Genomic DNA, 21,410 nt, shown 5'->3' on the forward strand with positions numbered 1-21,410 from the left:
CGTTTATCTTCTGTATCCTCTTGAGGGTCACTGTGGTTCAAATGACTCATTTGTATACCCTTTGGAAAGAAAACCAAGTGCATTCACTGGAACATATTCCAGGTGGGTACATACAAAAACTATGGAAGAGTTACTGATTGGTCAGTTGGTGGGAGTAGGAAAAAAAAACATTCCAATACTGTAGGTGTTGATGGACAGTTTAGTCTCACAATATCGTGAAATAATGTGTGCAGTGGTATTGATATTCAAACGCCAGACAATTGAATATGACCTCCATTCCACCTACTACATTCTATAAAAGTGATAGCGATCATATTCTGTAAGTGATATACAGCACATCTCTATAATTGACTACATAATCTATGCCCAGCCAGAGCTATGTCTCTTTCTGAGATCCCCTATTAAAACTTTTAGCAGCAGCATTGGACATCCAGTTGCAGCCAGGAAATCAGTATGCACACCACAAAACTAATAACAGGGATAAACTGTAAATGTGGTCTTTGTCATGCTGAATTTGAACTGGCATCTGTGAAAAAAAATCAATAAAATCATCAGGACGTCTCTGTGTGTGTCTCTCAGAACACGCTCTCAAATCTGTGTGCTACCACCAAAACAATAAAAGCGGTGCTTCTCTTTTCATCTACTACATCACCAGAAGTGGTCATTTTTTCAATTTCACAGATGGTGGCTCAAAGTCTGTAGAGACAACACGGACCACAGCCTTGATTTTGTCTACTGAAACACTATCAGTATGATATATGTCTGCTCTATCAATATCCTCAGAGGCGTTTTAGCAGAAAGGGCAGTTTAGACTAGACGTAGATTATGGAGTCCATTGAGTAATGTGCAGCTATGTATCCATACGCTGCCTTTTTTATTATTTCCTTCCATTATTTTATAAAAGATCTCCCCTGTTTTCTGAGGATCCATTTTTTTAAAGGAACACGAGAGGAAAAAAATCAATAGCAAAGTGTGTTGATGGACTGTGCATTGCTGACTTTTGTGCTTTTTCGTTTTTCTTCAAAAGAGTTTACTCGAAGATTCTTGACATTTTGTCTATTGTTTATGTAAATATACACTATATGGACAAAATTATTGGGACACTTGAATTTTTCTGCAATATGTGGTACTTTCCAAACCTGTTACCAAAGAAATGGAAGCATATTAAGTCTTTCCTTGACTTCCAGCATGACAATGTCCCTGTGCACAAAGTGAGCTCCATGAGGATATGGTTGTTTTTGGGATGAATTAGAACACTAACTGCAGTTAGAACACTCTCTCTTTATCAGTACCTGACTTTGTGGTTCTTCTGGCTGAATGAGCACAGATCTCTAAAACCACACTTCAAAATCAAGTGAATCATCTTTCCTGAAGAGTTAAAGTTATTATAACATCAACTGGGTACTCAATAGGGACAATTGTCACTATAGTGTATAAGAGACCATTATATGATTCTATAGTGTATATAAAGCTATTATAGGATCCTATAGTATATATAAAGCTATTATATGATTATATAATGTATATGAGACCAACATACATTTCAATTGTGTATATGAGATCATTATATGGTCCTATAGTGTCTATAATGTCATTATATTATCCTATAGTGTTTATAAGACTATATAATATATGATTCTATAGTGTGTATTAAATAATTATATGATCGTATAGTGTATATAATGCCATTATATGACCCCATAGTGTATATGAGACCATTATATGATTCAATTGTGTATAAGATCATTATATGTACTTTACCCTTTTTTTTTTTTTTGCCATTTTTAACAAGGAAAACAAAACCAGCTAATACATAATACATAAATACATGAAATATATATCTAAAATTCATACAATTGTCCCTATAATAATTTTAATTCTATTTGTCTATTACTCATTTCTATTCATTATGCTGTAGTTTTTGTTTGGCTCTTTCCATTATGTTTTTAATTACTCTAATTGGATTTCAAACGCTCTTTTTATTTTCAATGAATAAATTAACTTTCTTTTAAATGTATTTTTTGTTTGATGTTATAACATCATGTATAAGAACATTACTGGATTTATTTATCCAGTGAGATTTCTTGTTTTTGTGCACTGACATTAACAAGGCTTTTCTTTGTGTGTTAACTGTGTTCTCTTCATTTGTTATTTTTTTTTTAGTTATTAAGGACACATATACATATTCTCCATGTATTTAAATGGATAAGGCCAAGGGCAAGCAAAACACAGCTGTTTCTTTGTGTATCTGGTTAAAAAGCATGTTCAGGTAGCATAATACTGTACATAAAGTACTTAAAATAAAGACAATTTTTATTACTGTTTTTTCCAGAGATTAAGAGCATTAAGAGTAAGTCACAATGCCCTGTATGAAATCAGTTTCCTCTTAATGAAAACCTTATGGTGTGTTATGAAGCTATCACTTTATTAGCTATATCAGGAGGATGAAATAACAGATGCAGAGTCATGCAGCTGCTTCTGACAACTGATGCTTCTGCATAGAGTAGGTAGGGCGATTTATTTGAGACATGAATGCGGTGACAGAAAGACTATAGAGAGTTCATTAGAAAGAGTTCTCGAACAGATAATTATAAAACATTACAGGGAACACTGTTACAGTAACAGTTTTATTTACCTTTTAGCAACAGCATTGTGCCATTACAATTATGGTGAGCACTCATAGTTTTATCAGTTTATTATCTGCAAGATACATTAGTATCACTTTGTGCTATAACTGATATAATGTATCATTTACTTAAAAATGCTTGTCATGTTAGCAAAACTTGCTGATCCAGTTGGGAGGCAGTCAACAGGTTGACAATAAAAACTGTCTTCATTTTGCTACAGTCATGTCCACTTTCCCTTTTCAATATTTTTAAGCATTCACATACACACACTATGCTCTGTGTGTGTCCGTCTCTCCATTTTTTCCTCAAACTGCTCACTGCACGTTCAATAATAATATTATGCACAGGTGTATGATCCAAACCACTTGATTCCTTTGGCTCTGCCTACTATTCCACAATTCAGCACTCGACCATGCCCCCCTCTTCCATAAAACAGAAAATGTTAAGCCCCCTGTTCTGAAGAAATAACACCTGCTGACTTTGTAAAATTTGACATTAATATTACACACAATAAACTTTCTGTCCAGAAATGTTCACAAAGTCAGAAATGCATTTTTTTAATTTAAGCTTTATAAATGAGCAATATGTCTTTCTTTGTTAAATACATTTTTTTATTATTATTATTCGTGATTGGACTTTTAAAAAGTAGATTTTTCGAGTTACTTTTCTCGAATTTTTATTACAAGGCTTCTATTATGTGTTGTGTTCACCATATAAGCTCCCTTTATTAAATCTGTGGCTGTAGGAATGGTAATTTATTGTGACAAGTGCATTAATATAAACCTGTGATTTGAATTACAGTAGGCACTATTGCCAGAGCTGCCATTACTGAAAAATAATGAACACTTTCTGACCAACCAGATTTGAGAATTTAGCAGTGCTGTGGTAAAAGATTATTTTTCTATTGATAAAAAAAAAAAAAAAAACAGTTTTGAGTGAAATGATGGCAGTGGAACAGTGAATGGCCTTGTGGTGGGGTGGAGGGTGTTTTGTGAGGGGATGGAAGCAAAATGTTTTCTTAGGAACCCCAAAATTTCAGGAAAGCCCCAGTTAAACATTGTCAGCTGTTTGCTCTGTGGAATAAATATAAAGGTTAAATGACAGGCCCTCGGGTCTTACAATGTATATGTGTGCAAAGTTGTTAAGATTTAACCTACCTCAAACTCCAGACGGCTGCTATTGGAGTGGAGCTTAAAAAAAAGTATTGTTGATGACAGGGTTGGAAAACAGATGGTCTCTTTCTATAGCATCCTGACCTGCTAGAACAGAGTTTGCACAGACTTGTCTTTGAAAGGTTTATCTCTGTGATGTGAACAGAAGAATAAACTCTAAGCTAACATTCATCTTCTCTTTTTTTTTTTTTTGCTTTAAGTGACAACTTTTCTCTTTCACGCATCCCGATCCCAGTTAAAAACACACACGTTTAAGTATAGTCAAGCTGCTAATATAAACATACTTTATATGCTGCTGTCATTATTAATGGCTCGTTGGTTTTTTATAAAGATGTGTAACGGCCTGAGAGAAACGCAAACTGCCGTATCAGATTCAAAGTGGCCATTAGTAACATCAGCATTTGCAAAACTTTAATTGGCCCATAGGGTAAAACATTTTATGGCTTCTTTAAATACGCCGCTCCTGCATGTCAGAGTGTCTGTCATAGCCTAATTCCATCTGCAGAAACGTTCAACATTTTCTTTACTCCCAGTGTGGACAATGAAAGGAATGCATTCGGTCATTTTCCTCTTTGTCTGGCATCTCATAGGAAGCTTGACTGGTAAAATAACACGCATTTTAATAACTACTTACTCCATTTAAATTCCAGCCCAAGATTGCATTTTTATTGCCTACTTGTTTATGGCTTTGGAGTGGCTTGTCATGTCTGATTTATAGGCTTGCCTTAGGCTCGCCTCCCTCTGTAATTTTGGTTCGAGGGCTATTAAAACTTTCGTTTCCAAAGTAAATTTACAGTTGGATTAAAAAAAAGGGCAAACACACAAGGCGAGAAATAAAAGGAGCTCTTGGTTTAAGTCAGCTGAGGAATGACTGATATTTCAAACCTGTTTGCAAACTGAATCAACTCACTGACGTCCAGGTGAGAAGATTCGATACACAGCAAGTCTCAAAGGAAACAGCGGGGTGCTTTTCGCATGCAGAGGCCTTGGAATGTTTAAATAGCTTCGGTGTTGAACCAGAACTATGAAAAGCAAACTTCTTGTTTTACAGCTGCAGGCCGAAATCTAGACTAAAATGAATTCATAGCGTGATAACTGTCTAACACAATAGCACGGTTCGCAGTAGAGCACGGTATCTGCTTACAACCTTCTGTTTAAAATGAACTCAAGAGTATAGAAAACCCAAAACATCCCCCTTCTCTCAGAAATAAGGGGCACTAAACTATACTTTTGCTTGTTGTTTGAATGGTTTCCTAATATTTTGTAATTTTAAAATGTAGAAATTGTGCTTAAGGAATATAATTAAACCACATAAAAGAAATATAATTAGACCATAGTTATCTTTATGTTAGCAATACATACTAAAGATATGAAAAAGTGTTAATTTGGATACATGACCACTGGGGAAGTGGTAGCTCAGTGTTTAATGCTCTGGGTTACAGACTGGAAGTTCAGGGGTTTAAGCCCTGGTTTTGGCAAGCTGCCACTCTCGGGGCTCTTGAGCAAGGCTCTTACTCCTCTGAGCTCCAGGGGTTCTGTAACTACAATATAAAAATTATAAGTGACAAAATATGCAGCAAGATGAAAAACATACATTTCATTTACAATCAGAATTATAATTACTTTCAGAAAACTTTAAAATTTGTTGTCCTATGAGTAGTAAAAAAACACCTGTCAAACTCTGATCCAGAGGAACTTCCTGAATTTCGGTTATATTTTGTGAGAAACATTTCTCATACAAGAGCTATATTAACAAAAAAACAGATAAGAAAGCACACTTTATAAGTTAGCAGGCAACAAATAAAATAAAATAGTTGTTAACACCAAAAAAACTGTTAAATTTAACATTTATTAAACAACAAAAGCTGCTTCAATCAGTGCACTTGTTAGCAGCATTTGGTACACTTGCCCACATTTAGCCTAATCTACACCTGGTTGGAGGCTCGCTAACAGTACAGTTTCAAAAGGTTATTTGCATTCTGTCTTCAAATGCTATACACATTCTCTCTCCAGAAATAGTAACATATATAACCAATTAAATATATGATACTTGATTAGGAACAAAGTATAAGAACTTATAAGCCAAGCCAACAATCTGCCCTCGGGCAATGTCGAGTTTTTCTGAGTGTCAGTTTATTCTGTGTTCTGCATCGTGGGTTCTAGTCAGACGGTGTCAGCTGTTCAGCCAATTCGTTAATAATGATCGTGGGAGGTGTAAACGCTGATTGCTTTATATATTTACAGATCTAGCTCTTCCATTTTTCCTATTCGGATGCCAAATACTGCCACCTGCTGGAATGGGAGAGATGTTAGCTCACGCAAACACAGACTCTACATGCTAGTTGGCTGTAGTCTGTCCGGTGTTTTTATAGATCCGTCTGCCTATTAATTGGCCTTATGCCGATTGATTGGAAAATGCACATTTGGCCTGATCAATTGGTCGGACTCTGATATTGAACACTCATATTTATGAACTGCAGCTGTAATCATTAAGACTCTCCAGTGCTGATCCCAGATACTAAACACGCGTACAACACACTCAGCAGTATTTGTAATTAATTTTCTGTGGCGTAATTCTTTAAAATTCCACTAACTGTTGTCTAGAATAAGACCCACTCCATTTTGAGATCCTTCTCCATTACATACAAATCTAGCATACAATCTCTATGCCTGAGTCAGCTTAGTCCCTCTTTGTGAGATTTTTCTGTTTCCCAAGTGCTTTGTTCCCTCTGTTTGTCATTACTTCCACCAATTTGACTTTTGCTTCTTTCGCTTTGTTTGTGAAGCTGATTGCCATGCATTGTTCTTGATATCTCTTCGATTGAGCCCCCCCCACGCTTTCTGATAACAATTTCATCCGGCGATTTGGGTTTTCAAATGAATCTCAAAACTTCCACTTCATGATGCTCTGTAGTTTTTGTCCTTTTTTCTGTTTTTCCTCGCTTACTGATCAGGACTGATCATCTATTAATCTAAATATGTATTTGAATTTCTGGATATCGATGCGAAAATGCGTGTGGACAATGTCTATTGGATTCTGTTTGTGAAAATTTGTGTACAATTCATAAAATCAGATTTATACAGTGGATTATGGTGGAATTGTAAGAGATTCTGAGGTGTTCACCTTTGCTTTTTACAGACATCTCAGTAGCTATTCAACCAAAAGGTGTTATTTTTGTCAAGAGTTGCCCTCAGGGTGTCATGTAATAGGAGGACAGGTGAATGCAAGTGCCAATTGTATTATTTACAGTGTGTATATACACCAAAACAATGATGAAAAAAGGACATCTGAAAACAATAGCCACAGAAAAGAACAAGATACCTTAACCTGTATCAATGATAGCAACTGATGATAACAAATGTTAGACAAACCGTGAGGTGTGAGGTGTTCACGTTAGCGAAAAGAAAAAATAAAACAGTTGTAAAGATTTTTCTTCCTAAAATACTAAAGTACTCCTCAACGCACAACAAAAAGACAGAGCAGTCTTTCAAAATGGTATCTTTAATGAACAAATAAAATAAAATTGTCAAAAATGTGGAAAATATTTTCACAAATATTCAGAGCTAACTGTGATTTGATGCACCTTTCAGTCTCAGAACACAGCTATATTTTTTATTCAGTTCAGTTTTTGGAATGTATTCCGGCTCTTTTTAGGATACAAACGAGGCCAGCAGTGCTGAAGGGTCGCTCACATGCAGCAGATACTGCTGCATGTGAGTCTTGATCAATAGTTAATCAATAGTTGACAAAAAATTTATTAAGTACAGTAACAAAGAACATTTACTTAAATACATCACTAAATAGACCTGATACAGGGTAGGAGTTACTTGTGATGTATCTCCAACCTTGATTTCAATGTAAGTTTAAAAAGTTATTTTACAGTACCCATTGTTAATCAAGTACAGTATGTATAATTTATGATCTTGATTTATTAACTACAATATATATATATATATATATTGTAGTTATATATAAAAGAGACACCAGGCATCATTAGACTCATATAGACAAAATGACATCTAGTGATAAATGGCAGTTAAGTTTTAATGAATGTTTCCCACTTCTCTTTCTGGTAATTTGGCCTTATTGATCTTTCTGTCTGACTTTCCCCAATGTTACGCCTGTTGCGTGATATTGCATTAGGAGCGTCGGTAAAACGATACCAGGCATGCTGTTAAAATCAATCAAATTTAGACGGATCTTGGGGAAAAAAGAAATGAATCTAGACAAGTTTGAAATTGGCATGACCGTAAAACTTGTCGATCAGTTGTGAGGCTTTGATGCCAGTCACTAAGGTTAATATGTGATGTTCTGTAGAGACCCTGACACATGGCTAAAATATGGCTACACACACACACACAATCTGACTTGTTTCCTTTTCTGTTGCAGAAATTGAGCCGTGGCTCCATCGCTTTAGAGCCGAGGGCACGGTGGATTACTCACAGCTGACTTTCGACCCCGGGCAGAACGAGCTGATTGTGGGGGCGAGGTAATGAACTTTTACTCTGCTAGCATGCTAAATTCAATTCTTAGGTTCTGGGAGGTCAGTTCAACCGAACTTTTCTCCAAACACCAACTTTTAATAAATAAACGTCAACCTTATTGCAGACTCATTCTCATTCGATCATGCACGAGTGTTAATTAGCAACGTGATTCCAGGGTATTGCTAATTTGATCGGGTGTGAGACAGTTTCATTAACTGGAAATAAAAAAAATTAAAAAAACAGAAATGTGAGAGCGTCTTTGGTCCATTTCTCTCCATCTCGAAATAACTGGAGTGATGATTTCACCAGCCTTATGCAGAATATTGCAGCAGACCTGCTTTTCTCATTTAAAAAAAAAAAAAGGGGGAGAGCGAGAAAAGGAAACGTGTTGGCAGCTGGGAACATCTCCAAGCAATTATTTAGTGACAACTGCGGGTTTGAGATGAACGAGTGTTAACAGTCCACTTCCCCAATGAAACAGTGCCAGAAGAGTAATTAGTTTTTTGGGGGATTTTTTTTGTTTTGTTTTTTCTTGTCTAGAAAACTGGAATCTCACTTTCCACAATAAATTCAGCATGGGGGTTCCTATTTGTGTTATGCTAAACAATCCCTGAAAGTAGAGGAAATGAAGTCTGGCTTTTTAACCTTCTGCTTCTGTGTAAGGTTTCACTTTACATGAACTTCCTTTCAGTTTCACTTAGAAAAGAAATCATCATATTAGTGTAGAGAGATGGATTTTTTTTGGGGATTTAGACCTCCTTTCAAAAGAAGATTTTAAATGATTGATGAGTGATTAGCTGTCAATGCATTTCTACAAAAAAAAATGTTGTACTTCTGTACAGCATAATAAGGTCTGGTTGAATGTAGCATTGATTGGTTCTAGTTGTAATGTAGTATGAGGCAATCAATACATGTGTGAGTACCGTTAATGGCCCTTAATCACAGCAGGGTTGCTACTCCGTCATGCTAGAGAACCGAGTATTGAACTTTTACATAGTATAACGGTAAGAGTGCTTATATTTATGTTTACCAGGTTTCTATTTAAAATTGTGAAACCTTGACAGCTACTGACATTCTTAGAATACACCAATATTAATCCGGATGAACCTGATGAACATGATAAAGGACAAAGATTTTTAGTTTTTACATACGTGAAGCATAGGGATGAAAGCATTTTCAGATGGTTAAGTGTGGACGAGCAACGTTTAGGTAAACAAATGCTCTCCGGAATAAAGTGGATGTAGCCTTAAAACACACACATTCATATATGCTTTTTAAAGTATTTCTGTATTGAATAAAACCCTCAAATCTTACATGAATGGCTGCAGTGTTAAATAGCTCTTGAATGGCTGCAAGACGTTTGGTCCTTAAAGCTTTTCTAGGGGCCACTAATGCCAAGGAAGCTAACAAATAATATAGGAATGCCAATATATTAAACAAAGTTAATAATAGCAATTTTCCTGCAGCTGAATGTCCTTTAGAAAACACCCATAATGGAGTTTTTTTTTCTTGTCTTCAGGCTGTACAGTTGATACCACTGAGCCTTCACATGACAGCATAGCAAGATTAAGAAAATAAAGACCGTCTCTAGGTTACATATGTAACCCAAAGGGAACAAAACACTGTGTAAACAATGCTTTGGAAACACTCTGAATCATGTGTGTGATTTGTCCAAGGCACGGTGTCACCCAAGGGGTGACGTCACAGCCAGGAAGCTTTAAAAGTGGTGGAGACAATGCTAGCTTCTTAAATGGAAGGAAGCACTGCAGAGATGTAGGGATTGTAGCCTTGAGACGCAGCATCTTGTTCCCTCAGGGAACCAAGGTTGCATACATAAACTAGAGACGTTCTCTTTCAGAAACTCAAGCTGCATCAACAACGCTTTGGGAGCAAGAGTCTGATCACGCCACACTGACCAGTCGCTGCTTAATGTAAATGGGCACAGCTAGGCTGAAGGACGGAGGAGCCAGGAGTGGCCCTAAGGTAAAGGCTATAGAACCTGACAAAGGTCAGCAGGGTGGACCAGCCCGCAGCATTGCAAATTTCTTGGAGAGATGCTCCAGAAGACCAGGCTTTAGAGGCCGCCACACTACGAGTGGAGTGAGCTCTGATACCGAATTGTGCGGGGAGACCAGAGGACTCATAAGAGAATAGGATAGCATCCACAGTCAACCTGCTGAGGGTCTGCTTGTTCGCAGGAAGGTCCTTTTTATTGGGACCGTAGCGGCTGCTCTGACTTTCTCCACAGTTCTGTTCTGTAGATGTATGTGGACTGCACTGGACAGAGCCACTTAAGCTTCTCCTGGTCAGGGGCCTCAAAGGGATAAGGAAAGAATGTCTTCCTATTTTAGGGTAGAGAAAGGCACTGGACAATGCCCTTTGGTAAACTCTAGGAGAGACGGGGCCACATAAAGGGCCTGAAGATCCCTGCCCCTTTTTAGAGAGAAAATAGCCAGAAGAAATTCATTCTTGACTGTAAGAAACTTCAAGGGCACCTCGGGCAAGGGCTCGAAGGGAGGTTTAGACAGGGCCTCCAGAACGACAGCCAGGTCTCACACAGGCACTCTAGGTTGCAGCCGAGGCCTTAGCCGGCAAACTCCCTGGAGCAGCGTGACCGGGGGAAAGGCATACAAACTTGGCCCCACCTGTACCAGGGCGTCCAGCCCAAGAGGGGCTGAGTGAGTAAGGCACAGTGCAATGTCTCATGAGTCGCAAACAGGTCACTTGTGTGCTGTAAAACTTTGACCCTTGCCTTGAGAGAGTGTCTGCTTCCAAGTTTTGGTAACCTGGGATATATGCTGCATTTCCCTAGGGTCTACAGGAGGATCTGACCTGCCAGCCTGTATTGGGCCGAGATCGCAGACTCCCCTAACGGTTAATGTAGGAGACCGCTAATGTGTTGTCAATACGGATCAGCACATGGCGGCCTTTCAGGTATGGGAGAAAGTACCTCAAAACCAGAAGTACGGCCAGCATCTCCAGGCAATTGATGTGCTAGGTGAGGTGCAGACCGCTCCACAGACCCTGGGTGGAGCAGCCACTCATGATTGCCCCATCCCATAAAGGAAGGCATCCGTCATTATGGAGGAACCCGGGTTCTCTCCACATGTCTAAGGCCTGTAGGGCTCGCCACATGACCTCTATAGTGCGGACTTGTAGTCCAGCAACAGGTTCTCATTTAATGCAGTTTATCTTTCCACTTGATAATACAGCGTTTTTTCTGAAATGTAATAGAGTAAAATGTTAGCTATTACGCATTAAAATGTAATGAAAAAAAAAAAAAGTTTCTCGTTTTGAAAATTCAGAAAATTGCCATTGGACATCTCAAATAAGAGACCATTAAACTTTCATGCCAGCTTCATGTGCACACATCACACACCTACCACACATCGGGTAGTGCTCAGTGAAGAGAAATTGACTTTTTATCCTTGTCCCTCAAAATTGTGTTCAGTATGTTGATATATTGTAGGTATATTGCTATCATGTCTAAAAAAAGCAAGATGGAGCACTGTGCCATTAAACTAAAATAGCTAATAGGAATTATGCAGTACACGTAGACAAGTAAAAAGACAACAACAAAAAACACTGGAGAACATTTAATTATTTTAGACTCATGCAGAGATTTGACTTAAAGCTTCATAACCTTTTGCTTAAATAAACAAGATCTGTTTTTTTTCCTAATTCATCCCTTATTGAGTCATATGTCATACGAGTGTGTCTTTTCTCTCTGCTTTTTCCCCAGAAATCATCTCTTCAGGCTGCACTTGGAGGATCTCTCATTGATCCAGGTGTGAAAACCAGTAGGCTTTTTCTCATTTTCTCTTTTCCCATAAGCTTCGGAGACATCAGGTCAGCCTCGGAAGCTGCTTGTGCGGCTTTGTGCACGACAAAATTACACTGGCATTCAGAGAGACTATAGAGCGAGAGGGGAAAAAAAGTGTTGCAGAGTCTGAAAAAAAATTATGTTGCTGGGAACTGGGAACAAAATACAGGCATCTTAAATAAAAGCAAAAACATGCAGGGACAGTGTATATTGTGTGTTTGTAGTCATATAGACAGGAGGAGAATGTACCTGAGAAAGACGTGTTCTCTTTATTCATTCATCACTGTTTATAAATTCCTCCCAACTATTCATACTCAGCAGTTTCCCCTCAACGAGTGTGTATTAGTGAACTGTACAGCTTTCCGCTGTTATTATTATGTGACTGCAATTTGCACTTTGTCATCTTTTCCCCCTGCTGAGTTAAGCATCTTGTAACTCTGTGGGAAGCCATGTAAACATTTAACACCTTTGGGAAATCATTTGGACTTTCACCATGTCTGCAAGGGACTCCTTTTGAAGCTCCACGTGGGAGAGTGTTGAAGCTTACGTAAAAATTCTGGCATCCCACAGCTTACAGTTAGGTTGTTTAATCGAGCATAGCCAAAGAAAACAAGATGAGTCTTGAGCATTTGCTAATTAGTTCCTGCTTGGCCTTAGTCCTATACTAGTCTAATGCTATGTCCCTCATTGGCTATCTATACTATACACTGCTAACATCATGCACCAGAAAAGAATGTTGTTGCTAAGTTATGCACACTATCAACGTTAACAATAAAATCCTCATTTGCATTTTCAATATTAGTGCTTGACGATTTAATCATTCGTAGCTAACATTTTCACATTTAAGGAGCATGTCGGAGGGTGTCCTAATATTACCATCATTTCCAGTCATTGCTTTGCATATTCTTAGTAGAATTTAAACCTCCATAGCAGAATCCAACTCTGTGTATTTTACAAAGTGGGCATACTCCAACATTTGGAGCCACTTGTTTGTGTTCCTTATAAATATAGATAATTGATATATTGTCTAATGATAGCTACTTTGAAAAATCAATTATAGATTGTATTTTTTGTATTTTATAGTAATAAACTCTGATCATTCAACATTTAGTAGGCACACCCTTTGGGCATTTGGTAATGAGGGGGGAAAGGGCAGGGCTTCTGGGCAGCATCAGTTCATATTGGCAAACTTAAAACACCTATGTAAATCATTATAGATTAATTTTATGACTGGACCTTTGGTGATTTTTACTAATATATATAAGTGTTAAATTGCAGAGGTCCGATGCAGCTTGGATTTGGAATTGACTTTGGAAATAAAAGGTATAATATATATATATATATATATATATATATATATATATATATATATATATATATATATATATATATATATATATATATAATGTGTGTGTATTGTGTACACATGTTTAGTGTTCTACACATTGTGACACTGGAAACAAATGACCTTTTACCTGACTACATAAATTATCACTGGCTTTTTATCAATAACAGACACGACTGATTTCTTTGACATTATTGTTATGATGTTGGTACATGGGGCAGGATTGCAGGCTAGTTATTGGATTCTTTTAAACCATGAAACACTTTAAAGTCATTTGACTCAATCAAACCATATCTAAAACATAAAATACATTTAAAACTGTTAATGTACTACAGCAACAAACTAGCTGCATACATTTGTAGAAGACGGTGACTGAAAGTCTGTACAGCTTATACACTTCAGAACATAAGCAGTCATTTTCAGTCAGGGAATATAGTGCGCTTTAATTCTCCTGGGTTTTTGTGATGCACAGTGGGATTTTCAGAGAGTGAATGGCTGACTTTCAGATCAGTGCCCCAACTACTGGAACTACTCAGAAGAATTGATTTAATCCTGCTCCAACCTTACAGTTCCATGTTCATTGTCTGCAAAGAATTATTTCCCAATAATAAGTCTGATGTGTAATTTCTATACCTGTGTCTTTTTTTTTGTGTTCCAAGTTCAAGTATACAGTACATTTGTTTGTCATACACATTGTTCGAGAAGTTCTGAGGTTTGGTAGCACGTTCCTCGTTTCTAAGTGGCTTGTCAAACTTGTCCTTGTTGTTTGGTCCATGTTTTCCAATCTGTGTTTCTTGGACCTTGTTTCTTGTCAATAGATCTCGGTTCTTGTATCTCAGCCCTCATTTCCCAGCCTGTGTTTTTCAGCTTTTGTTGGACTGTCCTTGTTTCTAGGCCTTTGTTTCTTAGTCCATGTTTGCCGCTCTGGGTTTCTTCCTCATTGTTACCTTGTCCTTGTTTCATGGTCCACATATCTGGTATATTTTCCTAGTCTTTTTTTTTCCAGTTTACATTAAATTTTTTTGCATGTTACCTGAATTTGGTCATTATCTATGAAAAACTAGAGTTTTATTTGGAATTTGTTTGTTTTTTATGTTCTTATCAACATTTCACTGTTTTTGCTATATTGTTTTAGAAGTTCTGAGGTGTGATTGCTTGTTTTTTTTGTTTCCATGGTTCTTAGGTTCTCAGGTTTATCTGCCTTTGTTACTTGTTCCATGAATCTTGTCACTTGGTCTAGGTCCTCAATTTTTTTTGACTTTTGGTGGTTCAGTCATTGTTTGCTACTCTAACCTTTGTTTCCTGGCTTTTATTTCTCTTTTCAGATTTAGTTTTTCAATCCTTGGTACTAAGTGCTTGTTTTCCTGTTTTTTTGTCCCTCAGGTCTTGGTTCTTGTTACTTGTCCCTGTTATTTTTGGTTCATATTTTCTGGTTCATATCTCTGATTTCTTGTTATTTTATCAGTATTTCCTGGTCAATGAGTGTGGCTTAAGTGGGTTTTTTTGTACCTCACAAACCTTTGTCTGTATTGCCTGTTGCCTTTAACATTGATTTAACCAGTTATAATCTGATTGTCTTATTTCGTTATGCCTTTTCTACTCCTTTACAATACAGGATTATGAATATAAACTTCAGCATAACCTTAAGACCCTTTACCAAAGGGTTAATATACTGTATGTGCAAATGAGGAACAAGACATGCAACCCCAGTACCACAGAAGCAGATAAGTGGCAAGAAACACAAAGCTGTTTATTACATGTTTGCACAGTATAGAATGAGCCAAGACCAATATGGCAAAAAATTAAGCTTTTAATGGTTTTAACAATGAATCATTTTTCAGAAAATTTGCAAAAATGAAACAAATGCAGTAAACCTCTTCATGCTTTTTGTGCTCTATAAGGTGTGGCAGATATGAGAAATATTCTCAAGAACAAAAAACATCCCAGAAGATATCACATCCTAACATACAGTATACTAGGATGTTTTTTGTTTTTATTTTACATTCAAGATTTAAATTATCATGATTTTTACCTTGCTACTGTATATAAGCGAATTTCTAGCTAACACTGTCTTTCCACAAATACCTAACAAAAGTAAACAAGCAAATGGTGGTACCATAAATCTCAGGATCGCATTAGTTTAATTTTTGTTCATTCCCTCTCCAATGATTTGTTGTTGACACAGTTAAAACTTAAAATGTGCCATTTTTGTTTGGTCTATTATTATTATTTTTTTTACTGTACAGGCAGTAAGCCCGATATTTTGTTCTGACAGTGATCAATTGTGTGATCTTTGTAGGGTCACTTCTTTGCCTCTGCAGATAAAGTGGCAGTCCATTTGCAAGACTTGAAAAAGTCTTTGGTCCAAGAGTAAATGCTACATGCCACATGTTAAGAAGCTGAGTAGAAGACTCAAGAAGAAGATGAAAGATGAACAGAACAGCTTTGATATTAATCCGGTCTGAAGAGCCCTCCGGCGGATGAATTAATTGGTTTGATGGCCTAATGGAAGTTACTGTTCATGAATACTTCTGCCAAAAAATTATGTAACTTTCTTTCAGATGTGAGAGAACTGAACTATCCATAGACTGGGTAATCTGCAGTGGCTACTTTCACGTTTATAACTACTCTATGCCTCAAAAGCTCCGCACATGCGATAAGGACAATGCCCATTATAATAATAATGTTTATCTATTTGTACACTTTTCTGGCCACAATCGTCAGGATCCGCTCTTCAGATTTTCCCTGTATGCCCAATTCTATGCACTGTTTAGCAGGAAAACAAACTTTTATGTATAGTTACTGGATTTCCAAAAGTTTACTATGACCTGACTTACATAATTGACCCTTTAGCTGGAAATGTTGCTTTTTAAGATTAGACTAAGGCAGACACAGGGTGATGTTACAGGTCAGTAGCTTCTGTAGAAGCAGTTAAGACTACTCCTACACCAATTATCACACATACAGAACACGTATGCAAAATGTTTGCTGCATGCAAACTGCTTTTATTTGGCCGATGCATATTTATGTACCATTCAAGACCTGTTGATAAGTCAAACATACCAGTGTCATGGATCTTGCAAAGAAGTACCGCTTAAACAACGAAGCGGCTAATTTATGGATTTTTCCTGGGTTTTTCCCAGTTTCACAAACTTCAAGCCAAAAAACTGAGACCCATAACATTAGACCAATGAAATTGCGGAACGGGTTCAGGTGAACCAATAAAACTCTTTATATTAAATCAGATGCGCTCCCACTAAATCAGACCGCACCACATCATAAATAAGGATGAGGTTCCTCTGATATTTGACCTGCCTCTCACTCACTAACTCCAGTTGCAACAGAAATCATATAAGCACAGACAGGTTTCCAAAACACGTGCTTTTTTATTTTTCTTGGCAACAGCGTTACGGGTTAGTCAAAGAAACTTAGAAATGAGCATCAGAAAATTATAAGGACATAATCCTCGGCCTTGCACACATTCAGTAATAGCTGAAAAATGCGGCGGCAGGCTATTCCCAAAATACCGCTATGCTCCTAAAGGAGCCACAACATATTTCACCTGTTACACCATGTGACAGACACTGTCTTTCGTTAAAGCCTGTGTAAAGTTCATCAGTTTCAGTGTAGACCTGCGGGTTATAGACAGGTGCAGCTTATTTATGTTAAAAATTAAAATCTTCTTAAAAGTTGTATGTTGAACATACTCCTCCATAAACTCTTCATAGTTACAAATCAAGGTTGCAAAATAGTTTCTATAAAAAGCGATAGATAGATAGATAGATAGATAGATAGATAGATAGATAGATAGATAGATAGACGGACGGACGGACGGACGGACGGACGGACGGACGGACGGACGGACAGACAGACAGACAGACAGATAGATAGATAGATAGAGTATATCATGTAATGTAGCACGATACACTGAGGACTTTTTGCTTTTTTGCTTTTTGCTTTATCGTCAAGAGATTGCAATTTCGAACCCAACATCCATCCATTCCTGAGAGCTAATGAAACAAAATTAGCTGTGGTCTCTTGTTGAGAAGGGATGATTTACTCTTTTCTTTTGTAAACACTAGCAGTAGTGTACATCGATGAGCTCATATCTGCAGAAGAGGCCAGATAACATGTTCCTTCAAAGCATACTTTTGTCATGAGCAGAAAGTAGAAGCCTTAAGGGGTTTCACCTGTCTTGTTACTAGTGGGAACAGGTATGTGGTTGGGATTAACTGAGGTAAAACATTTATAACACAGGATAAAGTAAAGAGAGGAGTGAGGCCTGCTTAAAATTTTCTTATATTCTTATTTTAATTACATATTAAATATTTTAGTAGCAGTGACGTGTTACGTTTTAAGACTGAATATTTCAGCATCATGTCCACTTGATGGACTGTTTAGGGCATATAGATGTCATTACCTGCTGTTTTGTGTTTGAATTATTACATTTATTTTGTTTAGCAAACACTTTTCTAACCGAACTATTAACTTAAAAGTGAGGTAGAATTCAAGTTAAGTCTTATTAACTCAAACTTCAAATGTTGGTCAATTTTATTCAGTTTAGATTGTTAAATTATTAAGGCACTTTCTGCTCACCGTTGGTGTAAAAAGCTGTTCTATATGTATACAGTATCTCACAAAAGTGAGTGTCTAAATATGAGAGCGATGTACTCAATTTTGTGAGATACTGTATATATACTACAATAGTCAGGAATAACATCAGGTCCCCCTTTAGCTGCCAGTCCTGAGCTTTTTCAGCAATTTGCGCACCACAAAGCCTTCGCTCCCCACGTGCATCCATGACCCTGTCACCGGTTTACCACTGTTCCTTCCTTGACCACGTTTGATAGATTCTGACTAATGCAGACCGGAAACACCCTACAAGAGCTGCAGTTTTGAAAATGCTCTGACCCAGTCGTCTAGCCATCACAATTTGAGCCTTGTCACACTCGCACAAATCCTTACCCCTGCCCATTTTTCCTGCTTCTAACACATGAACTTTGAAGAAAAATGCCTAATTTATCCTGCTCACTAACAGGTGCCATGATGAAAAGATAATCAGTGTTATTCACGCACCGGTTACAATGTTATATTGTTATTCGTTCATGAAGTTATAATGTCATAATGTTATGCCTGGTTGGTGTGCTCATCTATATACTGTTTAAGGATTTCATATATCATGCTGAAACCCAGCTCACTGTATTGTTGCAGCAGTAAAATCTGTGTTTTTTTGCACTGCGTGTCTCCCAGGTTGTCTAAATGCAATTCTTCTTGTAGAGTTCACACTTGTATCGATTGAGTCAGAGGCCTGATATCATAATCTACTGTGGCTTCTGTTGTCTAGTAGATACCATGGCAGCATTAAGAACTAAAGTTCAGATCAGAGGAGCAGTCTGCAGACAGAAAAAAAGATGTTTTGTCGATCCAGAGCTGTGCCTGTGCTTGGATTATTCTTTTTGAAAGCAAGGTTGGAAGAGAAGTCTTTTTGAGACTTGAATGAAAAGGACAAAAAAAGTGAGGCCATTGCACCTGGATGATTATGAGCTCTAACAGTTTAATATGTAAGAAATTGTGTAAAAGTAGTGAAAGGTCACGTGTTTATTATCAATTTGACTACATTTCATTTTATCAGCAGATGACAGACGTTATTGTTATGGTTGGCAGATCTATGATTTCTCAAGTTTCTCCCAAAGTTTTCTCTCTTTTTGTTTTTTTTTTACATCTTGCATACGATTACTTTTTTTTTACCTACTCCGACACAGCTAATTATCAAGCCTTTAATGAGTTGGACCAGAGTAGGAGTACATTTAAATAAAGGTTCCTGTGCAAAGCAGGAAACTGAAGTTAATAAACCCTGTATTAGATTAGATTTCTCTATTAAGTTGTAATGCTTAGAATTACATGTATTATACAGCATGCCAAGTCACCCCAATTAGCACTACTGTTCATGGTGGGCATCACTACCGTTTACAGCCAGTGTTAATGGCATTTTTTTTTTAGCTTGTAAAGAAAAGTGTAGATAAATAAAATATAAAATCACATAATTTCAACTCCAATTGGTTGCTTCTTTTTGGACACTCTAAACAGTATGTATGTGGACTGTGATTATGTATTAAATGTATTATATGGTGCTACTTATTAGTTACAATATACAGTCACTTGCATATTAATGCAAGCCGCTTATTAATGCAAGGAATCAGCCAGGATGTATTTGGCAGGAGTGCAATGCATTAAATCATGCAAATACAAGTCAAGAGCTTCAGGTAATATTAACATCAGACATCAGGATATGGGAAAAATTTGACCTTGGTCATTTTCACCTTGCCATTTTTATTGTTGCTACAGCAGAGGGTGGTTTGAGTATTTCAGAAATTATTTATCTTTTTTCTCATTATTTATTATTTATAAATAATTATTTTTTTCAACAATCTTTTGAGTGTACAAGGATTTGTACTAATTCCACAGGATGTAACTCAAATAGGGACTCTACATCTGTGGTTAACTAAAAAGCATCTCATTTTAAGCAACATGTTTGAAGAACTTGAGACTGAAGGGCTACAGCTGTAGAAGATTTCCACTTCTGACAAAAAAAGGCTACAGTGAAAACAGACTCATTTAAACTGGACTGTTTAAGTGTGGAAACACACTGGTTGGTTGATTCTAAAACTGGTATATTTATAAGTAAATTTTTTAAGCTGGTGTTTATGTAGAATTGGAATTGAGTCTTTATTGCAATGCAAATTTCTTCTTTTTACTTTAAATACATTTTTTTTAAAGGTTAAAAAAGAACTTGAGAAAGAGATGTATATAAATTAAATAGCAACATACAAAATTCTCAGGATGTAGTTTTCTGCTATGTGTAGTTTTCTGAACTGCAAAAAGCAGTATCTGTAAACATTTCGAAACCATGTCGAAACCCAGAAACATGGCCACTGACTGTCACCAGAAAAAAGCATAAAATATAAATTATTTTAATCCCAAATCATTTACACTTCTATATTTCAAAGTTTATATATATTAGTTATTCATGTTCAAAAATAGAATGTAAAAAGAAATGGCTGTAGCAGGAATTTTGGGAGTGCAGCAGTCGTCGCTTCTGTGCTACTCCCTGATCTGCATTGAACTTTACATCCCAAAGCTTGCAGCTATAGTGTAGTTGCAGTGTGGTGCCTAGATGTATTTATTATTCCCTGTGCTTTTTTTCTCACCTCATGATTTTTTTTTACATTTCTCTGTTACATTTTCTTCTGGCATAAATACACTTTTTACAAAAGCAGTACAGAGGATTGAAAATGGCACTATTGCAGATTCCTATGATTCAATATAAAAAATATAAAAAAGCATTTAAATAAGTCAATTTTCCAGCTGAAGGATCATGTTAACAGTTCCCTTAAGAGTGTTTATTTTAATACACTTTTCTGGATACAAATTATATAAAGGAGTTTTTCTGCCCTCTTCTATTTAGTTTTGGTCCTATTCTGCCTAGTTGTTGGTGTATTATTGGTTAGTGTGTCAAGTAAGTAGTTGTTCATGTGTAAATGACAGTTGTTAAAATACAGCAGATTACATGGTGGATTTTGGTTGATAGAAGGTTATTACACTTCCCAGGCAAAAAGACTGTACATGAACTAAAAAAGTAGTGCTTCTGAAATTATGTAACTTATTCTAATTGGAACTTGAAAATTGTTATGTAGGTCTCCTCATGAACACTACGCCTAAGTGTATACTTTTTTCTCTTTCGTTTGAAAAACTCAAATAAAAATGGTTAACATATAGTTTTTTTACTGAGTATAAATGTCACTTTTATCATTACTTTCTTTCAGCCATGACAACTCACTTAATGCGAATAGCAATGGAAAGTGACAAGACGTTGCACCTCTAAATTGGTAGGTCCGAATCCAAAACCCAACAGCACCAAGCTTCCACTTGTGGGCCCCTAAACAAGGCCCTTGAGCAAG

General features: G+C 36.8%; 1 protein-coding gene across 3 annotated transcripts in view; it reads left to right on the top strand.

Annotated features, from left to right (window-relative positions):
- The window catches only part of sema5a (sema domain, seven thrombospondin repeats (type 1 and type 1-like), transmembrane domain (TM) and short cytoplasmic domain, (semaphorin) 5A), a 227,343-nt gene that overhangs the window by 61,767 nt on the left and 144,166 nt on the right, over positions 1-21,410 (top strand). For all 3 annotated transcript variants that reach the window (XR_006923712.1, XM_046834116.1, XM_046834115.1), the window contains exons 3-4: positions 8,190-8,289; positions 12,027-12,072. Coding sequence is in view for 2 of the 3 variants with exons in the window: in XM_046834116.1 (XP_046690072.1) it covers positions 8,190-8,289; positions 12,027-12,072 (146 nt within the window). In the remaining variant the exon portion in view is untranslated. The remainder of the gene's footprint in view (positions 1-8,189; positions 8,290-12,026; positions 12,073-21,410) is intronic.

The sequence above is a fragment of the Silurus meridionalis genome, chromosome 21, assembly GCF_014805685.1.
Source record: "Silurus meridionalis isolate SWU-2019-XX chromosome 21, ASM1480568v1, whole genome shotgun sequence".
In the NCBI taxonomy this organism is placed as follows: domain Eukaryota; kingdom Metazoa; phylum Chordata; class Actinopteri; order Siluriformes; family Siluridae; genus Silurus; species Silurus meridionalis.